The sequence below is a fragment of the Delphinapterus leucas genome, chromosome 3, assembly GCF_059928025.1.
Source record: "Delphinapterus leucas isolate spDelLeu-1000000601 "Yukka" chromosome 3, BTC_Dleu_Yukka2, whole genome shotgun sequence".
NCBI lineage: Eukaryota > Metazoa > Chordata > Mammalia > Artiodactyla > Monodontidae > Delphinapterus > Delphinapterus leucas.
In genome coordinates, this window is record NC_143131.1 from 52,496,530 (window position 1) to 52,520,042 (window position 23,513).

The following is a 23,513-nucleotide window of genomic DNA, read 5'->3' on the forward strand; positions in this document are numbered from 1 at the left end:
ATTTTTGTATATTGATTTGGCATCCTGCATCTTTACTGAATTTATTGATTATATCTAGGAGGTTTTTTATGAAGTCTTTAGGATTTTCTCTTTATCATAACATCCACAAATAGAGACAATTTTACTTTTTCCTTTCTGCTTTGGATGGCTTTTTTTCTTGGCTAATTGCCTAGGACCCCAAACTATGTTGAATAAAAGTGGTGAGAATGGGCATCTTTGTCTTATTCCTGTTTTTAGAGGAAAAGCTTTTAGTTTTCCACCATTGGTATGTTGCTAGCTGAGAGCTTGCCATATATGTTTTTTTATTATGTTGACATATGTTCTCTTTATAATCCAGTTTACTGAAAGTTTTATCACAAAGCATTCTTCAATTTTGTCAAATGCTTTTTCTGCATCTATCAAGATGATCTTGTGATTCTTATCTTTCATTTTGTTAATGTGGTGTATCATATTGATTTACAGATGTTGCACCATTCTTTCATACCTGGAATAAATCTCACTTGATCATGTTACCTGATCCTTTTAGTGTTGAATTCATTTTTCTAACATTTTGTTGAGGATTTTTGCATCTATCTTCATCAAGAATATACCCATAATTTTCTTTTCTTGTAGTGTCCTTGTCTAGCTTTCATATCAGGGTAATGCTGTCCTAGTAAAATGAGTTTGGAAGTGCTCCCTCCTCTTCAATTTTTTGAAAGAATTTGAAGAAGATTACCATTAGTTTTTCTTTTAATTTTTGGTAGAATTCATCAGTGAAGCCATCTGGTCATGGATTTTATTTGATGGGAAGTTTTTGATTACTGATTCAATCATCTTACTAGTAATTGAGCTGTTCATATTTTCTGCTTCTTGATGATTCAGTCTTGGTAGGCTGTATGTTTCTAGGAATTTAAATTTTATCTAGGTTGTCCAATTTAAAATTTTTTGGTAAGTCTAGCTAAAGGTTTATGTATCTTTAAAAAAAAAACAGCTCTTAGTTTCAATGATCTTTTCTATTGTCTTTTTGGCCCCTATTACATTTATTTCTGCTCTAATCTTTATTTCCTTTCTTCTACTAACTTTGGGCCTAGTTTGTTCTTTTTCTAGTCCTTAAAGTGTAAAATTAGGTTTTTATTTGATATCTTTGTCTCTCTTGGGATTTTTTTGGCCATGCCACGTGGCTTGTGGGAACCTAATTCCCCAACCAGGCATTAAACCTGCACCCCCTGCATTGGAAGCACGGAGTCTTAACCACTGGACCACCAGAGAAGTCCCCTGAGATCTTTTTTTCTTAATGTCGGCATTCATTACTATAAAATACCCTCTTAGAACTGCTTTTGCTGCACCCCGTAAGTTTTTATATGTTGTGATTCTATTTTTATGGGTCTCAAGATAATTCCTGATTTCTCATTTTGACCCATTGGTTGTTCAGGAGCATGTTGTTTAATCTACACATATTTGTAAATTTTCCAGTTTTCTTCTTGTAATTGATTTCTAATTTCATATCATTGTGGTCAGAGAAGATGCTTTATATGATTTCAATCTTATTACATTTGTTAAGATTTCTTTTGTGTCCTATCATATGATCTGTTCTGGAGAATGTTTCATTTACATTTATAAAGAATGTGTATTCTGCTACATTTGGGGTGGAATGGTCTGTATATATGTCTTAGGTTCATCTGACCTTACGGGTAGTTTAAGTCCAATGTTCCTTATTGATTATCTGTCTAAATCATCTCCCCATTCTTGAAAGTAGAGTTTTAAGGTTCCTGGCTATTATTAAATTGCTGTCTGTTTCTCCCTTCAGATCTCATGATATTTGTTTTATATGTTTAGGCATTCCTATGTTGGATGCATAAATACAAATATTATGCAGTCATTCTTGGTATCCATAAGAGATTGGTTTCAGGAGCCCCCACTGTTACTATAATCAGCAGATACTGAAGTCCCTTAATGAAGTGGCATAATTCAATGAAAGCGGTTGGCACTCCATGTCTGTAGATGTGAAACCCATGGATATAGAGGGCCAAATGCATCCTCTTGATGAATTGGCCCCTTTATTATTATATAACGACCTTCTTTGTTTCTTGTTACAGTCTTTGACTTAATGTCTCTTTTGTCCAATAGAAGTATGACTACCCCTGCTTTTTAAAAATTTGCATTAAGTATCTTTTTCCATCTTTTATTTTAAGACTGTGCCTTTAAAGCTGAAGTAAGCCTCTTGTTGGCAACATATAGTTGGATTTTTTTTTTTTTTTTTTTTTTTTTGGTGGCAGGCAGGATCTTAGTTCCCTGACCAGGGATGAAACCGGTGTCCCTGGCAGTAGAAGTGAGAAATCTTAACCACTGGACTACCAGGGAAGTCCCTGGATTTTTTTTACTACACACTCTCTGTTGTTGAATAATTTAGTCCATTCAAATTTAAAGTAACTATTGATAGGTATGGACTTATTATTGCCATTTTGTTATTTTCTGTTTGTTTCATTATTCTCTCGTTCCTTTATTTCTCTCATTCTCTTCCTTTGTAATTTGAGGAATTATAGTTTTCCTTTGTAATGATTTTCTGTAGTGGTATGCTTTGTCTTTATTTTTTGTGTATCTACCATAGATTTTGTGTGTGTGTGTGTGTGTGTGTGTGTGTGATCTTACAACATAATCATGTATTTTATTGTCTTTTAAAAATGTTATATGTTTATTGGGTTTCCCTGGTGGTGCAGTGGTTAAGAATCTGCCTGCCAATGCAAGAGACACGGGTTCGAGCCCTGGTCCGGGAATATCCCACATGCCACAGAGCAACTAAGCCCATGCACCACAACTACTGAGCCTGTGCTCTAGAGCCTGGGTACCAAAACTACTGAGCCTGCGTGCCACAACTACTGAAGCCCATGTGCCTAGAGCCCATGCTTCGCAACAAGAGAAGCCACCACAATGAGAAGCCTGAGCACCACAACGAAGAGTAGCCCCCACTCACCACAACTAGAGAAAAGCCACGTGCAGCAGTGAAGACCCAAAGCAGCCATAAATAAATAAATAAATTTATTTATTTATTTTAAAAATGTTATATGTTTATTAATTTCTTTCCTTACAGTTTTATTGAGATATAATTGACATAAAGCACTGTATAAGTTTAAGGCATACAGCATAATGATTTGACATACATCAATCATGAAATGATTACCTCAATAAGTTTAGTGAGCCTCCATCATCAAATATATATAGAAAATAAGGGGGAAAGATATTTTCCTTGTGATGAGAACTCTTAGGATTTACTCTCTTAACAACTTTCAGATATAATATAGAGCAGTATTAATTATATAAATCATGTTATACATTACATCCCTAATACTTATTTATCTCATAACCAGACATTTGTACCTTTTGACTACCTTCATCCAATTCCCCCTCCCCTCAACTACTACCTCTCTGGTAACCACAACTCTGATCTCTTTTTCTGTGAGTTGGTTTATTTGGTCTTTTTTGAAGTATGATGGACCTGCAACACTCTGTTAGGTCCTGGCACACAAGATAGTGATTATTTTGTAATGTATAGAAATATCTAATCACCAAGATAAGTGTTACCATCTGTCACCATACAAAGATATTACCTTATTATTGACTGTTTTCCCCATGATGTACATTTCATTTTCATGACTCACTTATTTTGTAACTGGAAGTTTGTAACTCTTCATTTTCCCTCACCTTATTTCTCTCCTCCCCCATCCCCTCTCCCCTGTGGCAAACATTTGTTCTCTGTATCAATGACTGTTTCTGTGTTGTTTCGTTCATTTGTTTTTTTTTAGATTCCACATATAAGTAAAATCATATGGTATTTTACTTTCTCTGTCTGACTTATTCCACTTAGCATAATACCCTCCAGGCTCATCCATGTTGGCACAAATAGTGAGATTCCATTCTTTTTATGGTTGAGTAATATTCCATTGTATGTATATGTGTGCACACACATGTGTGTGTGTCTACATCTTCTTTATTCATCTATCTATGGGCATGTAGGGTTGCTTCCATATGTTGGCTATTATGAATTATGTTGCAAATAACATAGGGATGCATACACCTTTTCGAATTGTGTTTTCATTTTCTTTGGAAAAATACTCAGAACTGGAATTGCTGGACCACACAGTAGTTCTCTTTCTAATTTTTAAGGACCCTCCATACTGTTTTCCATAGCGGTTGCACCAATTTACATTTGTACCAACAGTGCATGAGAGTTTCCTTCACTCCACATCCTTGCCAACACTTATTGGTATCTTTTTGATAATAGCCATTCTGATGGGTGTGAGGTGATGTCTCATTGTTGCCTTTATTATGTTGAAGTATGTTTCCTCTATACCCACTTTGTGGAGAGCTCTTTCAATAAATCGATGTTGAATTTTGTCAAAAGCTGTTACAACATCTATTGAGATGATCATATGGTTTCTATTCTTCAGTTAATGTGCTATATCACAGTGACTAATTTGAGAATACTGAACCATTCTTGCATTGCTAGGGAAAATCCCAATTGATAGTGTTCTCTGATCCTTGTAATGTATCATTGGATTTGATTTGCTAACATTTTGTTGAGGATTTTTGAATCTGTATTCATCAGGGATATTGACCCATAATTTTCTTGTGGTGTCTTTGTCTGGCTTTTGTATCAGGGTAATGCTGGCCTAGTAAAATGAGTTTGGAAGAGTTTGAAAAAGATAGGCATTAATTTCTCTTTAATGTTTGGTAGAATTTGCCTGTGAAGCTTTCTGATACTGGACTTTTGTTTGTTGAGAGTTTTTAAATGAGTCATTCAATTTCATGACTGGCATTTGGTCTGTTCATATTCTGTGTTTCATTCTGATTTAGTCTTGGGAAACTATATGTTTCTAGGAATTTATCCATTTCTTCTAGGTTATTCATTTTATTGGCATATAATTGTGATAGTAATCCCTTTTGATCCTTTGTATTTCTGTAGTGTTGGTTTTAACTTCTCTCTCATTCTGATTTAATTTATTTGGGCCTTCTCTTTTTCTTAATGCATCTGACTAAATGTTCATGAATTTTGTTTCTTTTCAGAGAACCAGCTTTTAGTTTCATTGATCTTTTCTGCCATTGTTTTAGTCTGTGTTTCATTTATTTCTGCTCTGATCTTTATTCTTTCCTTCCTTCTACTAACTTTGTTTTTCTATTTGTTCTTTTCCTAGTTCCTTTAGGTGCAAGTTTAGGTTGAGATTTTTCTTGATTCCTGAGATAGGCTTGTATTGCTATACAATTCCCTCTTAGAACTGCTTTTGCTGCCTATCATAGATTTTGAATCATTGTGTCTTCATTGTCATTTGTATGGAGGTATTTTTTTTATTTCCTCTTTGATTTCTTCAGTGACTCATTGATTATATAGTACCATATGGTTTAGCCTACATATGTTTGAAGGTTTTTTTTAATCAGATATTCCATTTTTAGTCTCATACCATTGTGGATGGAAAAGATGCTTGATATGATTTCAGTTTTCTTAAATGTATTGAGGCTTGTTTTTTGGCCTAGCATGCAGTGTATTCTGGAGAAAGTTCCATGTGTACTTCAAAAGAATGTATATGTTGCTGTTTTTGGATGGAATGTTCTGTATCTATTAAGTCTCTCTGGTCTAATGTGCCATTTAAAGCCAGTGTTTCCTGATTGATGTTATATCTGGATAATCTTTCCATCGATGTAAGTGGGATGTTTAAGTCACCTACAATTAATACTTGCTTTATATATTTAGGTGCTCCTATGTTGGGTGTATATATATTTACAATTGTTACATCTTCTTGTTGGATTGATACCTTTATCATTACTTAATGTACTTCTTGTCTGTTATGACAGTCTTTATTTTAAAATCTATTTTGTCTGATATGAGTATTGCTACCCCTGCTTTCTTTTCATTTCCATTTGCATGGAATAGCTTTTTCCAGCCCCTCATTTTCAATCTGTGTGTGTATTTAGATCTGAAGTGCGTCTCTTGTAGGCAGCATATATATGGGTCTCACTTTTTTTTATCCATTCAGCCACTCTATGTCTTTTGATTGAAGCATTTAGTCCATTTACATTTAAAGTTTAACGTTTATGCATTTATTCCCATTTTGTTAAGTGTTATCTGGGTGTTTTGTACTCCTTATTTATTTCTAACGTCTTTTGCTCTCTTCACTTGTTATTTGATAACTGTGTTTGGATTTCTTTTTCTTTTGTGTGTTATCTATTATAGGTTTTTTGGGTTTGTGGTTACCATGAGGTTCACAAATATACATACGTGTGTGTGTGTGTGTGTGTATACACACACACATACACACATGATTATTTTAAGTTGAAGATCTCTTATTTTTTCTCATCTTCTTCTGGAACCCCTATAATTCGAATGTTGGTGCGTTTAATATTGTCCCAGAGGTCTCTGAGACTGTCCTCAATTCTTTTCATTCTTTTTTCTTTATTCTGCTCTGCAGTAGTTATTTCCACTATTTTATCTTCCAGGTCACTTATCCCTTCTTCTGCCTCAGTTATTCTGCTATTGATCCCATCTAGAGTATTTTTAATTTCATTTATTGTGTTGTTCATCATTGCTTGTTTCATCTATAGTTCTTCTAGGTCCTTGTTAAATGTTTCTTGCATTTTGTCTATTCTATTTCCAAGATTTTGGATCATCTTTACTATCATTATTCTGAATTCTTTTTCAGGTAGACTGCCTATTTCCTCTTCATTTGTTAGGTCTGGTGGGTTTTTATCTTGCTCCTTCATCTGCTGTATGTTTTTCTGTCTTCTCATTTTGCTTATATTACTGTGTTTGATGTCTCCTTTTTGCAGGCTGCAGGTTCATAGTTCCCGTTGTTTTTGGTGTCTGTCCCCAGTGGCTAAAGTTGGTTCAGTGGGTTGTGTAGGCTTCCTGGTGGAGGGGACTAGTGCCTGTGTTCTGGTGGATGAGGCTGGATCTTGTCTCTCTGGTGGGCAGGTCCACGTCTGGTGGTGTGTTTTGGGGTGTCTGTAGACTTATTGTGATTTTAGGCAGCCTCTCTGCTAATGGGTGGGGTTGTGTTCCTGTCTTGCTAGTTGTTTGGCATAGGGTTTCCAGCACTGTAGCTTCCTGGTCGTTGAGTGAAGCTGGGTGCTGGTGTTGAGATGGAGATCTCTGGGAGATTTTCGCCGTTTGATATTAAGTGGAGCTGGGAAGTCTCTTGTGGACCAGTGTCCTGAAGTTGGCTCTCCCACCTCAGAGGCACAGCACTGACTCCTGGCTGCAGCACCAAGAGCCTTTCATCCACACGGCAGATCTCTTATTTTTTTAAAGCATTCTAACAACTCTCTTTTTTACTCCTCCCACCCACATTTGTTTTTGACATATTTTACAATTTTTTGTTTTGTTTATCCCTTAACTATTTATTGTGGTTATAGATGATTTTGCTATGTTTCACTTTTAGCTTTCCTGTTAGATTTATAAGTGGTTAATCTACCACTATTTTGTATATTTGTCTTTACCAATGAGATTTTTCCTTTCATAATTTTCATATTCCTAGTTTTGGTCTCTTTTTTCTGCTTAAAGAGGATGCTTTAACATTTCTCATTAAACTGGTTTAGTGGTGCTGAACTTTTTTAACTTTGGCTTGTCTGTAAAACTCTTTACCTCTCCTACAAATCTGAATAATAGTCTTGTTGCATAGACTATTCTTGGCTGTAGGTTTTTCCTTTCCTCACTTTGAATATATCATTCTGGCTGGCAAACTTTCTACTGAAAAGTCAGCTAACCATCATATGGGATTTCCATTGGATATAAGTAGTTGCTTCCCTCTTGCTGCTTTTTTCTAATTTTTGACATTTTATTTTATTTTATTTTTGCATTTTCTTTTTTTTAATTTTTTTTAACATCTTTATTGGGATATAATTGCTTTACAATGGTGTGTTAGTTTCTGCTTTATAACAAAGTGAATCAGTTATACATATACATATGATCCCATATCTCTCCCCTCTTGCATCTCCCTCCGTCCCACCCTCCCTATCCCACCCCTCCAGGTGGTCACAAAGAACCAAGCTGATCTCCCTGTACTATGCAGCTGCTTCCCACTAGCTATCTACCTTACATTTGGTAGTGTATATATGTCCATGTCTCTCTCTCACTTTGTCACAGCTCACCCTTCCCCCCTCCCCATATCCTCAAGTCCATTCTCTAGTAGGTCTGTGTCTTTATTCCTGTCTTACCCCTAGGTTCTTGATGACATTTTTTTTTCTTAAATTCCATATATATGTGTTAGCATATGGTATTTGTCTTTCTCTTTCTGACTTACTTCACTCTGTATGACAGACTCTAGGTCTATCCACCTCATTACAAATAGCTCAGTTTCGTTTCTTTTTACGGCTGAGTAATATTCCATTGTATATATGTGCCACACCTCCTTTATCCATTCATCCGATGATGGGCACTTAGGTTGTTTCCATCTCCAGGCTATTGTAAATAGAGCTGCAATGAACATTTTGGTACACGACTCTTTTTGAATTATGGTTTTCTCAGGGTATATGCCGAGTACTGGGATTGCTGGGTCATATGGTAGTTCTATTTGCAGTTTTTTAAGGAACCTCCATACTGTTCTCCATAGTGGCTGAACCAATTCACATTCCCACCAGCAGTGCAAGAGTGTTCCCTTTTCTCCACACCCTCTCCAGCATTTATTGTTTCTAGATTTTTTGATGATGGCCATTCTGACTGGTGTGAGATGATATCTCATTGTCGTTTTGATTTGCATTTCTCTAATGATTAATGATGTTGAGCATTCTTTCATGTGTTTGTTGGCAGTCTGTATATCTTCTTTGCAGAAATGTCTATTTAGGTCTTCTGCCCATTTTTGGATTGGGTTGTTTGTTTTTTGTTATTGAGCTGCATGAGCTGCTTGTAAATTTTGTAAATTAATCCTTTGTCAGTTGCTTCATTTGCAAATATTTTCTCCCATTCTGAGGGCTGTCTTTTGGTCTTCCTTATGGTTTCCTTTGCTGTGTAAAAGCTCTGAAGTTTCATTAGGTCCCATTTGTTTATTTTTGTTTTTATTTCCATTGCTCTAGGAGGTGGGTCTAAAAGGATCTTGCTGTGATTTATGTCATAGAGTATGCTGCCTATGTTTTCCTCTAAGAGTTTGTTAGTTTCTGGACTTACATTTAGGCCTTTAATCCATTTTCAGCTTATTTTTGTGTATGGTGTTAGGGAGTGATCTAATCTCATACTTTTACATGTACCTGTCCAGTTTTCCCAGCACCACTTATTGAAGAGGCTGTCCTTTCTCCACTGTACATTCCTGCCTCCTTTATCAAAGATAAGGTGACCATATGTGCGTGGGTTTATCTCTGGGCTTTCTATCCTGTTCCATTGATCTATATTTCTGTTTTTGTGCCAGGACCATACTGTCTTGATTACTGTAGACTTGTAGTATAGTCTGAAGTCAGGGAGCCTGATTCCTCCAGCTCCGTTTTTCTTTCTCAAGATTGCTTTGGCTATTCGGGGTCTTTTGTGTTTCCATACAAATTGTGAAATTTTTTGTTCTAGTTCTGTGAAAAATGCCAGTGGTAGTTTGATAGGGATTGCATTGAATCTATAGATTGCTTTGGGTCATTTTCACAATGTTGATTCTTCCAATCCAAGAACATGGTATATCTCTCCATCTATTTGTATCATCTTTAATTTCTTTCATCAGTGTCTTATAATTTTCTGCATACAGATCTTTTGTCTCCTTAGGTAGGTTTATTCCTAGATATTTTATTCTTTTTGTTGCAATGGTAAATGGGAGTGTTTCTTGATTTCACTTTCAGATTTTTCATCATTAGTGTATAGGAATGCCAGAGATATCTATGCATTAATTTTGTATCCTGCCACGTTACCAAATTCATTGATTAGCTCTAGTAGTTTTCTGGTAGCATCTTTAGGATTCTCTATGTATAGTATCATGTCATCTGCAAACAGTGACAGCTTTACTTCTTCTTTTCCAATTTGGATTCCTTTTATTTCTTTTTCTTCTCTGGTTGCTGTGGCTAAAACTTCCAAAACTATGTTGAATAAGAGTGGGGAGAGTGGACAACCTTGTCTTGTTCCTGATCTTAGTGGAAATGCTTTCAGTTTTTCACCATTGAGGATGATGTTGGCTGTGGGCTTGTCATATATGGCCTTTATTATGTTGAGGAAAGTTCCCTCTATGCCTACTTTCTGCAGGGTTTTCTATCATAAATGGGTGTTGAATTTTGTCAAAAGCTTTCTCTGCATCTATTGAGATGATCATATGGTTTTTCTCCTTCTATTTTTTAATATGGTTTATCACATTGATTGATTTGCGTATATTGAATCCTTGCATTCCTGGGATAAACCCCACTTGATCATGGTGTATTATCCTCTTAATGTGATGTTGGATTCTGTTTGCTAGTATTTTGTTGAGGATTTTTGCATCTATGTTCATCAGTGATATTGGTCTGTAGTTTTCTTTCTTTGTGAAATCCTTGTCTGGTTTCGGTATCAAGGTGATGGTGGCCTCGTAGAATGAATTTGGGAGTGTTCCCCCCTCTGCTATATTTCGGAAGAGTTTGAGAAGGATAGGTGTTATCTCTTCTCTAAATGTTTGATAGAATTCGCCTGTGAAGCCATCTGGTCCTGGGCTTTTGTTTGTTAGATTTTTAATCACAGTTTCAATTTCAGTGCTTGTGATTGGTCTGTTCATATTTTCTATTTCTTCCTGATTCAGTCTTGGCAGGTTGTGCATTTCTAAGAATTTGTCCATTTCTTCCACGTTGTCCATTTTTATTGGCATAGAGTTGCTTGTAGTAATCTCTCATGATCTTTTGTATTTCTGCAGTGTCAGTTGTTACTTCTCCTTTTCCATTTCTAATTCTATTGATTTGCGTCTTCTCCCTTTTTTTCTTCATGAGTCTAGCTAATGGTTTATCAATTTTGTTTATCTTCTCAAGGAACCAGCTTTCAGTTTTATTGATCTTTGCTATTGTTTCCTTCATTTCTTTTTCATTTATTTCTGATCTGATTTTTAAGATTTCTTTCCTTCTGCTAACTTCGGGGTTTTTTTGTTCTTCTTTCTCTTATTGCTTTAGGTGCAAGGTTAGGTTGTTGATTCGAGATGTTTCCTGTTTCTTAAGGTGGGCTTGTATTCCTATAAACTTCCCTCTTAGAACTGCTTTTGCTGCATCCCATAGGTTTTGGGTCATCGTGTCTCCATTGTCATTAGTTTCTAGGTATTTTTTGATTTCTTCAGTGATCACTTCATTATTAAGTAGTGTATTGTTTAGCCTCCATTTGTTTGTATTTTTTACAGATCTCTTCCTGTAATTGATATCTAGTCTCATAGCCTTGTGGTCAGAAAAGATACTTGATACAATTTCAATTTTCTTAAATTTACCAAGGCTTGATTTGTGACCCAATATATGATCTAACCTGGAGAATGTTCCATGAGCACTTGAGAAAAATGTGTATTCTTTTGTTTTTGGATGGAGTGTCCTATAAATATCAATTAAGTCCATCTTGTTTAATGTATCATTTAAAGCTTGTGTTTCCTTATTTATTTTCATTTTGGATGATCTGTCCATTGGTGAAAGTGGGGTGTTAAAGTCCCCTACTATGAATGTGTTACTGTCGATTTCCGCTTTTACGGCTGTTAGTATTTGCCTTATGTATTGAGGTGCTCCTGTGTTGGGTGCATAAATATTTACAATTGTTATATCTTCTTCTTGGATCGATCCCTTGATCATTATGTAGTGTCCTTCTTTGTCTCTTCTAATAGTCTTTATTTTAAAGTCTATTTTGTCTGATATGAGAATTGCTACTCCAGCTTTCTTTTGGTTTCCATTTGCATGGAATATCTTTTTCCATCCCCTTACTTTTAGTCTGTATGTGTCTCTAGGTCTGAAGTGGGTCTCTTGTAGACAGCATATATATGGGTCTTGTTTTTGTATCCATTCAGCCAATCTGTGTCTTTTGGTGGGAGCATTTAGTCCATTTACATTTAAGGTAATTATCGATATGTATGTTCCTATTCCCATTTTCTAAATTGTTTTGAGTTCGTTACTGTAAGTCTTTTCCTTCTCTTGTGTTTCTTGCCTAGAGAATTTCCTTTAGCATTTGTTGTAAAGCTGGTTTGGTGGTGCTGAAGTCCCTCAGCTTTTGCTTGTCTGTAAAGGTTTTAATTTCTCCATCAAATCTGAATGAGATCCTTGCTGGGTAGAGTAATCTTGGTTGTAGATGTTTCTCCTTCATCACTTTAAATATGTCCTTCCAGTCCCTTCTGGCTTGCACAGTGTCTGCTGAAAGAGCAGCTGTTAACCTTATGGGGATTTCCTTGTGTGTTATTTGTTGTTTTTCCCTTGCTGCTTTTAATATGCTTTCTTTGTATTTTTTGACAGTTTGATTAATATGTGTCTTGGCGTATTTCTCCTTGGATTTATCCTGTATGGGACTCTCTGTGCTTCCTGGACTTGATTAACTATTTCCTTTCCCATATTAGGGAAGTTTTCAACTATAATATCTTCAAATATTTTCTCAGTCCCTTTCTTTTTCTCTTCTTCTTCTGGAACCCCTATAATTCGAATGTTGGTGCATTTAATGTTCTCCCAGCGGTCTCTGAGACTGTCCTCAGTTCTTTTCATTCTTTTTTCTTTATTCTGCTCTGCAGTAGTTATTTCCACTATTTTATCTTCCAGGTCACTTATCCATTCTTCTGCCTCAGTTATTCTGCTATTGATTCCATCTAGAGTATTTTTAATTTCATTTATTGTATTGTTCATCATTGTTTGTTTCATCTTTAGTTCTTCTAGGTCCTTGTTAAATGTTTCTTGCATTTTGTCTATTCTATTTCCAAGATTTTGGATCATCCTTACTATCATTATTCTGAATTCTTTTTCAGGTAGACTGCCTATTTCCTCTTCATTTGTTAGGTCTGGTGGGTTTTTATCTTGCTCTTTCATCTGCTGTGTGTTTTTCTGTCTTCTCATTTTGCTTATATTACTGTGTTTGGGGTCTCTGAGGCTGCAGGTTCGTAGTTCCCGTTGTTTTTGGTGTCTGTCCCCAGTGGCTAAGGTTGGTTCAGTGGATTGTGTAGGCTTCCTGGTGGAGGGGACTAGTGCCTGTGTTCTGGTGGATGAGGCTGGATCTTGTCTCTCTGGTGGGCAGGTCCACGTCTGGTGGTGTGTTTTGGGGTGTCTGTGGACTTATTATGATTTTAGGCAGCCTCTCTGCTAATGGGCGAGGTTGTGTTCTTGTTTTGCTAGTTGTTTGGCATAGGGTGTCCAGCACTGTAGCTTGCTGGTCATTGAGTGAAGCTGGGCGCTGGCGTTGAGATGGAGATCTATGGGAGATTTTCGCCATTTGATATTATGTGGAGCTGGGAGGTCTCTTGTGGACCAATGTCCTGAAGTTGGCTTTCCCACCTCAGAGGCACAGCACTGACTCCTGGCTGCAGCACCAAGAGCCTTTCATCCACACGGCTCAGAATAAAAGGTTGAAAAAGTAGAGAGAAAGAATTAGTAGAAGTAGGAAGGAAGGAAGGAAGGAAGGAAGAAAGAAAGAAAGAAAGGTAGGAAGAAAGAAGAAAAGGAAAGAAGGAAGGAAAGAAGGAAGGAAAGAAAGAAAGGAGGGAGGAAGGAAGGAAGGAGGGAAGGAAGGAAAAAAGAAAGAAAAGATAAAGTAAAATATAATAAAGTTATTAAAAAATATTAATAAAAAAATTTTTTAAAAAACAGATGGTTAGAACCTTAGGACAAATGGTGAAAGCAAAGCTATACAGACAAAATCTCATAAGAAGCATACAGATACACACTCACAAAAAGTGGAACAGCGGAAAAAATCATAAATCTTGCTCTCAAAGTCCACCTCCTCAATTTAGGATGATTCGTTTTCTAAAGGAGGGAGGGAAGGAAGGGAGGAAAGAGAGAAAGAAAATAAAGTTATCAATATAAAAAGTAATTATTAAGAAAAAAATTTTAAAAAAAAACGGACAGATAGAACCCTAGGACAAATGGTGAAAGCAAAGCTATACAGACAAAATCTCACACAGAAGCATACACATACGCACTCACAAAAAGAGGAAAAGGGGAAAAAATAATAAATCTTGCTCTCAAAGTCCACCTCCTCAATTTGGGATGATTCGTTGTCTATTCATGTATTCCACAGATGCAGAGTTCATCAAGTTGATTGTGGAGCTTTAATGCGCTGCTTCTGAGGCTGCTGGGAGAGATTTCCCTTTCTCTTCTTTGTTATCAGAGCTCCCAGGGGCTCAGCTTTGGATTTGGCCCCGCCTCTGCATGTAGGTCGCCGGAGCATGTCTGTTTTTCGCTCAGACAGGACGGGGTTAAAGGAGCCACTGATTCGGGGGCTCTGGCTCACTCAGGCCGGGGGGAGGGAGGGGCACGGAGTGCGGGGCGAGCCTGCGGCGGCAGAGGCTGGTGTGACGTTGCACCAGCCTGAGGCTCGCTGTTTCTTCTCCTGGGGAAGTTGTCCCTGGATCCCGGGAACCTGGTAGTGGCGGGCTGCACAGGCTCCCAGGAAGGGAGGTGCAGACAATGACCTGTGCTCGCACACAGGCTTCTTGGTGGCGGCAGTAGCCACCTTAGCGTATCATGCCCGTCTCTGGTTCCGCACTTTTAGCCGCGGCTCACGCCTGTCTCTGGAGCTCCTTTAAGCAGCGCTCTTAATCCCTTCTCCTCGCGCACCAGGAAACAAAGAGGGAAGAAAAGGTATCTTGCCTCTTCGGCAGGTCCAGACTTTTCCCTGGACTCCCTCCTGGCTAGCCGTGGTGCACTAATCCCTTCAGGCTGTGTTCACGCAGCCAACCCCAGTCCTCTCCCTGAGCTCCGACCAAAGCCCGAGCCTCAGGTCGCAGCCCCACCTGCCCCGGCGGGTGAGCTGACAAGCCTCTCGGGCTGGTGAGTGCCGGTCGGCACCGATCCTCTGTGTGGGAATCTCTCCGCTTTTCCCTCCACACCCCTGTTGCTGTGCTCTCCTCCGCGGCTCTGAAGCTTCCCCCCTCCACCACCCACAGTCTCCGCCCGCGAAGGGGCTTCCTAGTGTGTGGAAACCTTTCCTCCTTCACAGCTCCCTCCCACTGGTGCACCAGGTCTCGTCCCTATTCTTTTTGTCTCTGTTTTTTCTTTTTTTCTTTTGCCCTACCCAGGTACGTGGGGAGTTTTTTGCCTTTTGGGAGGTCTGAGGTCTTCTGCCAGTGTTCAGTAGGTGTTCTGTAGGAGTTGTTCCACGTGTAGATGTATTTCTGGTGTATCTGTGGGGAGGAAGGTGATCTCCGCGTCTTACTCTTCTGCCATCTTCCCCTCGGACCTCCTAATTTTTGACATTTTAATTACAATGTGCCTTGGCATGGACCTCTTTGGGTTGATCTCATTTGTGATTCTTTCTGCTTCCTGGACCTGGATGTCTGTTTCCTTTCCCAGGATAAGGACGTTTTCAGCTATTACTGCTTCAAATAAGTTATCTGCCCCTTTCTCTCTTTCCCTTATGGGACTCTTATAATGTGTACATTGGTCCATTTGATGGTGTCCCATAAGTACCTTAAGATACCTTCACTCTTTTTCAATCTTTTTTTTCTTTTTGTTCCTCTAAATGAATTCCATTGTCCTGTCTTCTACTTTGCTGGTCCTTTTTTCCATATGATCTAGCCTGCTTGAACCCTCTCTATTGAATTTTTTAGTTCAATTATTGATATCAGCTATGTGATTTCTGTTTGGTACTTTAAAAAATATTTTTTCTTTGTTCGAATTGTCACTTTGTTCATGCATTGCTCTCCTAACCTCAGTGAGCATCTTTGTATCTGTTATTTTGAACCATCAGGTAAACTTCTTTTGTGTTTCATTAAGATGTGTTTATGTAAATTTATCCTGTCCTTTTGTTTGGAATATACTCCTATTTCTTCATTTTCCTTAACTTTCTATTTTGGTTTTTGTGCAGTAGATAAAATAGACACCTCTCCCAGTCTTGACAGAGTTGTCTCAATTAGGAGATGAACTTTATCTATCAGCCCAGTCCAAGCACCTAGTTGTGTCCTAAATTTTTGTGATTGTCCATGCCTCCTCCTTTATTTTTAGTGGCTCCCAGTAGCTGAGGGTATATCAAGACCCATCAGTGTCCCAAAGGGGAAGATCACAGTCAGCATTTAGATGCAGCTTGATTGAAGGTGGTCCCTCAAGCAGCAGCTGGGAAAGTAAGTAGTTAAGCCTCTTCCAGGGAGAAAGTGGGAAATGGACATTTTCCCCTGCTCCCTCTATAATGGGCCCAGGTTTATAGCCAGGGGGGAGGGGTGGTGCTCCTTTGTCCATTAAGAACTGTTTCTTTATTTTACACAGTCCTGTGGAACTTGTGAGTGAAAATCCCATTGGCTACTAGAGCCAAGCAATCTGGGGCCCATCTTTCAGTGGCAGCCACAAAACCTGGGGTACCCCAGATGTGTTTACAAGCTCCTTCTAGAGAGATACTGGCAACTTGGTTTCATTATTAGAGTGAGCTAGAGAGAGAAGGTGGGAGGGATATCCACCAACTTCTCTGGTCTCTAGAGAGGATCACAGCTGCCCCTAGATGCCTACCAACTTAGAAGCCAGGCTCTCAAGTGGCAGCTTTTAAAGTATGTAGGTAAACCCCTTTCAGGAAAAAACTGAGAGGCTGTTCTGCCTGCTTCATCTGCACTGAGCCCTGGTGGGATAGCCAGTTAAGAATTGCTTCTTTGTTTGCCACAGTTCTGTGGGACTTATGAATGGAAGCCCTTTAGCTATCAGAGTCAGGTCATCTGGGGACCCATACCCTGTTTGGCAGCCATAAAATCTGGGGTGCAGATGTGTTTACATGCTCCTTCCAAGTAAGTACTGGTGACTTGTATCAGGCTGGACAGAGAAGGCAGGAGAGGTATCCCCTGGCTTCCCCAGTCTCTTGGGAGGATGCAGGCCAGACCCTAGAGCCATCTAAATTAGAAACCTGGCCCTGAGGCAGAAGCTTTTAAAGTATGCAGATAAACTCTCAGGGAAAGACTGGTGTATGAGTGAGTTTGCCTGATCCCTCTGCAGTGAGATAGCCATGGCAGTTCTAGTATGCCCATTAAGAATTGCTTCTTTGTTTGTTTGCTGTCATCTTGTGGTTCTCATGGACCCAAGCCCAGTTAGATTTCTGAGGTAGGTGTTTTGAAACTCCCTCTATTGAGTGTCTTATATGTTGGAATACTAGATATAGGGTCCAAATCCTTTGCTCCTCAGGGAGAACCTGGGAGTCGGGGGTTCATCCCCAATTATACAGCATTGTGTAAGGGGTGGGGGTTATGGCAAGAGTGTGCCTCAACCTTTCCTACCCAATTCACTGTGGCTACTTTTTCATTCATCTGATGTATACGATCACTCAGCTACTTTCCGGATCTCTTTCAGAGAGAATTTCTCCATATGTAGCTGTACATTCATTTTGTCTGTGGGAATAGGAGAGCTCAGAAATCTCCTGTGTTGCCATTTTGGTTGACTACTACCTCACTGTCTTCTAACTAATCAGGTTGCTCAGTATTTTAGTGTCAAGGAAAAGATTTTTAAAATAAGGTGGGATATATTTATATATCCAGCAAAAATAGATAAAATTATTTAAAAAATAATTTATCTTCTCAAAAGGCAGTTTGCTTGAAATAGTTTCAGTATAAAATGTCAAGCTAATGAGAGAATTTTGCATTGTCTTACATTTTGAAATATCTGGAATTTAATGTACTGTCATAGGTATATAAACAGGAACTGGCTTTATGATCCAGATCCATCACTTATGATGTGACCCGTGGCAAACCAATAAACCGTCAAAACCTCAAGCCCTTTTTGTATTTTTAATTTGTAAACTGGAGAACATAACATATCTATCCTGAAGGACTTACTGATAATTAAAATGATCCAGTACACTGTTTCACAACCTAAATGAGGCTCTTTGAAATATTTCCTGACAAGAGATACCTTTGTAATATGTTGGATATTAGGTTAAGATCTCCAAACTAAATATACTGTAAAAAATTTACCACTGAACCTCAATTTTTAGCATTACAGTGTGTAACTACAAATAGACTCATTGATAAGACCTACTTATTCTGAATTCCATATTATTATAAATAAAGGAAAATAAGGGATTGTATATTTTTTACAGAAGAAAACCATTAAATCTTGTTACATGGAAAATATTAATTTTGAGTGTAAATGATTACATTATAACATCTAATTGAACATACATTTTATATAATACTTTTTGTTTAAAATAAAACAGACAAAAATTAGGGATTATATTTAAATCTTAGACAACCACTCACTCAAAATTAATATCACTAAATGATTATGTAATGGTTGTTTGCTTTTTAATAGACAAATGGTTTCCTGGTATTTGTTTATTACGTATTTATCCTGGCATCATAAATAAAATTACCACATTTAGCCCAATTGTGGCCAATTAGAAATAGGATAATATAAACCCATAATTTATGTATATAAATATAATTATCATAAATTACATACCTTAATGGCAAGTATTATAGTCCTCCAAAATTAAAGGGAAAAAAACAAGTAAATTACATTTATTATTTGTACTTAAATTTATAAGTTATAAAAATAAAAAAGATGTGGTACTGCCACAAGACATGTCTTGATAAATTTAAAAAGATTGAAATCATACAAAGTAGCTTCTCAACCACAATGAAATAAGCTAGAAATCAATGAAGAAGGAAAATTGAAAAGTTCACAAATAGGGATTAAATAACACACTTTAAACAAACAGTGGGTCAAATAAAGTGCAAAGGAAATTAGAGGATACCTCATGATGGAGTGATATCACCATCATGATGGTGTGAGTTGTTCCTTTTTTATCTCCCCTTTAATTTAGAACTCTTTGGAGACCTGTTAGTGAGCAAAAATGTCTCTCTGCACAGCACATTAGGACACACATGAGATCCATCCATCTGTACATCCGAAAGTGGGTGGATTGGACTTTGGAGAAGGCTACAAAGCCAAGGGGGATAGTGACAGCAGCAGCACCTGGAAGGAGTGACTTCTCTAATAGGAGGTGGGGAGAGTGGTGAGTGTAAGTCTGCCAGGCCACACAGTCTGCAGCTGGACAGAACACAGTGCTCTTTCTGAGGAGGGACCTCCATGACTGGGAGAGGTCATAGAAGAGGGAAGAAGACACACAAAGAGAACTGAAGGAACACATTTCCTGCTGTCTGCCCCAGGATTTCAGTAAGAGGTCAACCCATAGACCTCTGAGACTCCTTAACTCTAAGATCTCCCTACTGGGCCATGGGCACACCCAAAGCCCCAGATACCAAGCCCATAACTCCCTACACTCTGCCACCCGCTTTTTTTCTTTTTAATGTCAGCATTTTTATGCACATGCTCCCAACTTTGGCAGCACATCAGCTCTGTAAGAGAAACTGAAAATTTGTGCTATAGTCCACCTTCTGGAAAACAAAGAAAGGTTTCTAATTGCCAATCTGTTTAACTCAAAGTAAACAAAACCTCCCAAAATAAGAAAGGTGGTGTTTACTACTTCAAATGTGATGACAGAAGCACATTTCATCAAACACTATGAAAAATCATGGTAATTTGGTATCTCAAAAAGAAAATGACAAATCTCCAGCAACTAAACTCAAAGACATTGAATTCTTTATCAGTTAGATTGCAATATTCCAAGTAGCTGTTATGAAGAAATTGAACAACCTGAAAGAAAACTCAGAAAAGCAAATTCATTGAATGCAGGAATAAAATTAACATACAGGAGGAGTATTTTACCAAAAAGATTGAAATTATTAAAAAGAAACAAATTCTGGTGCTAAAGAACTCAATAAATGAGATGAAGAATGCATTAGAAAGTATTAAAAATAGAGCAGATCAGATGGAAGAGAGAATTAATTAGTGATCTGGAGGATAGGAATTTAGAAATGATTCCAGTAGAAGAGGAGAGAAAACTAAGATTTCTAAAAAAGTGCAGAAACCCTACAAGAATTATGAGACTCCATTAGGAAAGCCAAAGTAATAATAATAGGTATGCCAGAAAAAGAAAGGGAGGAGGCGCAGAGGGTTTATTTTAAAAAAATAAATAATAGCTGAGAACTTCCCAAGCCTGGGAAGTAATTAGACATACAAGTCCACAAACCTAACAGAACACTTCATTATCTCAATGCAAAAAGACCTTTTCCAAGACATTATAATGAAACTGTAAAACATCAATGATAAAGAATTTTAATGGCAGCCAGAGGGAAAAGGAAAGTAACCTACCAAGGAGCCCTCATTAGGCTATCAGTGAATTTCTCAGCAGAAACTCAACAGGCCAGGAGAGAATGGGATGAGATATTCAAAGTATTAAAATATACAATTTCCAGCCAAGGATACTCTATCTGGCAAAGTTGTCCTTCAGATATGAAGGAGTAATAAAGACTTTCCCAGACAAACAGAAGCTGAGGGAGTTTGCCACCACTTGACCTACCTTGCAAGAAACGTTTAAAGGAGTACGCTGAAGTGCTAATTAGGGAAACATTAAAAAAAAAAAGTACACAAAACTGTGATAATTGTGATAGAATTAGAAAACTGTATGTTAGAATAGTATATTAAGCACTTACTTCTAACGTAAAAGTTAAAGAGCATTAAAATATGTATAGCTACTACAATTTGTTAATGAATTCACAGCACATAAAGGTAATTTGTGACATCAAAAATATAAAAAGGGGAGGAGTAAAAAGGAAGAACATTTATAGCTGAAAAAAGATAAGTTGCTATCAGCAGTAAAAGGACAGTTTTATCTATGAGATATTTTATATAAGCCTCAGGGTAACCACAAAGGAGAAATGTGGAATAGAGACACAAAATGTAAAAAAGGGGGAGACTGAAAAACTGATCACTGAAAACCACCAATATACAAACATAAAGAGAAGCAGAAGGAAAAAGAAATAATGGAGATACAAAATAACCAAAGTCAAAAGATAAAATGGCAGTATCAAGTGCTTGCATATCAATAATCACCCTAAATGTAAACATGTTGAACGCACCAATCAAAAGGCACAGGTAGAAATACAATACCCAACTCTGTGCTGCCCACAAGAGACTCATTTCAGCTCTAACTACAGACATAGACTCTAAGTGAGGATGGAAGATGACATTCCAAGCAAGCAATAACCAAAATAAAGTGGGTGTAGCCATATTTATATCAGAAGTTGACTTCAAGCCAAAAATGACAACAATAGACAAAGAATGTCATTATATAATGATAAAGGGGTCAATACTCAAGAAGATACAACAGTCATAAATATATATATATATGCTCCCAACACCTGAGCAGTGAAATATACTATGCAAATACTAACAGATCTTAAGAGAGAAATAGACAACAATACAATAATAATCCTTCAATAATCCTTCATTACCCCACTATTGACAATGCATAGGTCATCCAAACAGAAAATCAACAAGGATATGTTGAAATGTAACCATACTTTAGAACAAGTAGAATATTATGTGTGTGTATATATATATATATATATATATATATATATATAAAACACACACACATATATATAATATTCCATCCAAATGGAGCAAAATATACATTTTTCTCAAGTACATACAGAATATGCTCCAGGTTAGATCATATGATAGGAAACAAAACAAATCTTAGCAAATTTAAGAAGACTGAAATCATACCAACTATCTTTTGTGATCACAACGGTATGAAACTAGAAATCAAGAGAAGATCTACGAATATGTGGAAACTGAACAATACATTCTGAACAACCAGTGGGTCAAGAAGAAATCAGAAGATAAACTATTTTAAAACAAATGAAAATCCAATATAGACCTTGTGGGATACAGCAAAAGCAGTCTCAGAGGAAAGTTTATAGCAATAAATGCATATATTAAGAAAGATCACAAATAAACAATCTAACTTTATACCTCAAGGAATTAGAAAAAGAATAAATTATGCCCAAAGTAAGCAGAAGAAGGAAGTAATAAAGATCAAAGGAGAAATAAATGAAATAGGGACCAGAAAAAACAATAGGATCAACAAAACCAAGAGCTGGTTCTTCAAAATTGACAAAATTGTAACTACATTTACCAAGAATAAAAAAGAGAGAAGACTCAAAATTCTAAGTGAAAGAGGAGATACTGTAGTTGATTCTACAGAAATAATGGGATCATAAGAGATTACAAAACCTGGAAGAAATGCATACATTTCTACAAACATATGACCTTCCAAGCCTGAATCAGGGAGAAATACAGAATCTGAACAGACCAATAATGAATAAAGAAATGGAATCAGTAATCAAAAACCAACCTCCCAACACAAAAAACCCTAGGATCAGACAGCTTCACTGGCAAATTCTACCAAACATTTAAAGAAGAATTAATACCAGTCCTCTTCAAACTCTTCTAAAATATCAGGGAGGAGGGAACAGATCCAAATTCATTTTACAAGGCCAGTATTACCCTGATACCAAAACCAGATAAGAGTACCATAAAAAAAAAAGAATGCTATAGGCCAGTACCCCTGATGAATATAGATTCAAAAATTCTCAACAAAATAGTAGCAAACCAAATTCAACAACACATTAAAGGGATTATACATCATGATCAGTGGAATTTATCTCTGGGATGCAAGAATGGCTCAACATATGCAATCAATAAATGGAATATATCACATTAACAAAATCAAAGATTAAAATCACATGATCATCTCATTTGATGAAATTTAACATCCATTCATGATTTTTAAAATCTCAACAAATTAGCTATGGAGGGAATGAACCAAAACGTAATAAGGGCCATTTATGACAGTCCCACATCTAACATTACACTCAATGGAGAAAATTGAAAGCTTTTCCTCTAAGATCAGAAACAAGACAAGGATGCCCACTCTCACCACTCCTATTCAGTATAGTACTGGAAGTCCTAGCTAGAGCAGTTAGACAAGACAAACAAATTAAAGGCATCCAAACTGGAAAGAAAGAAGTAAAATTGTTGCTATTTGCTGATACATGATTTCTAATATGATATTATATAGAGAAAATCCCAGTCAATCAAAAACTGTTGGAACTAATCAATTATTTCAGTAAAGTAGCAGGATACAAAATCAACATACAGAATTCACTTGCGTTCCTTCACACTAATGATGAAACATCTGGAAAAGAAATAACACTATCCCATTCACAACAGCATCAAAAACAAGAAAATACTTAGGAACAAATTTAAACAAGGAAATGAAAGATATATACTATGAAAACTATAAGACTTTGATTAAAGAAATTGAAGAAAGCTCAAAAAAATGGAAAGACATCCTATATTCATGGATTGGAAGAATTAATGGTGTTAAAATGTTCATACTACCCAATACCATCTACAGATTCAATGCAATACTCATCAAATACCAAAGGCACTCTTAACAAAAATAGAAGAAACAATCCTGAAATTTGTGTGAAACCACAAAAGACTCTGAGTAACCAAAGCAGTCTTGAGGAAAAATAAAGTTGGAGGTATCAAGCTTCTGGATTTCCAACTATACTATA

The 23,513-nt window shown here is 37.1% G+C and overlaps 1 protein-coding gene across 8 annotated transcripts in view; it reads left to right on the forward strand.

Moving 5' to 3' along the window:
* The window catches only part of RNF180 (ring finger protein 180), a 298,759-nt gene that overhangs the window by 249,624 nt on the left and 25,622 nt on the right, over positions 1-23,513 (forward strand). The window contains exon 8 of one of the 8 annotated variants that reach the window (XM_089908904.1): positions 2,697-13,532. The exons of the other annotated variants lie outside the window; for them this stretch is intronic. Coding sequence (XP_089765030.1) covers positions 2,697-2,779 — 83 coding nt within the window. The 3' untranslated portion in view covers positions 2,780-13,532. Of the gene's footprint in view, positions 1-2,696; positions 13,533-23,513 lie in introns of those variants that run through there. 8 annotated transcript variants of the gene reach the window in all.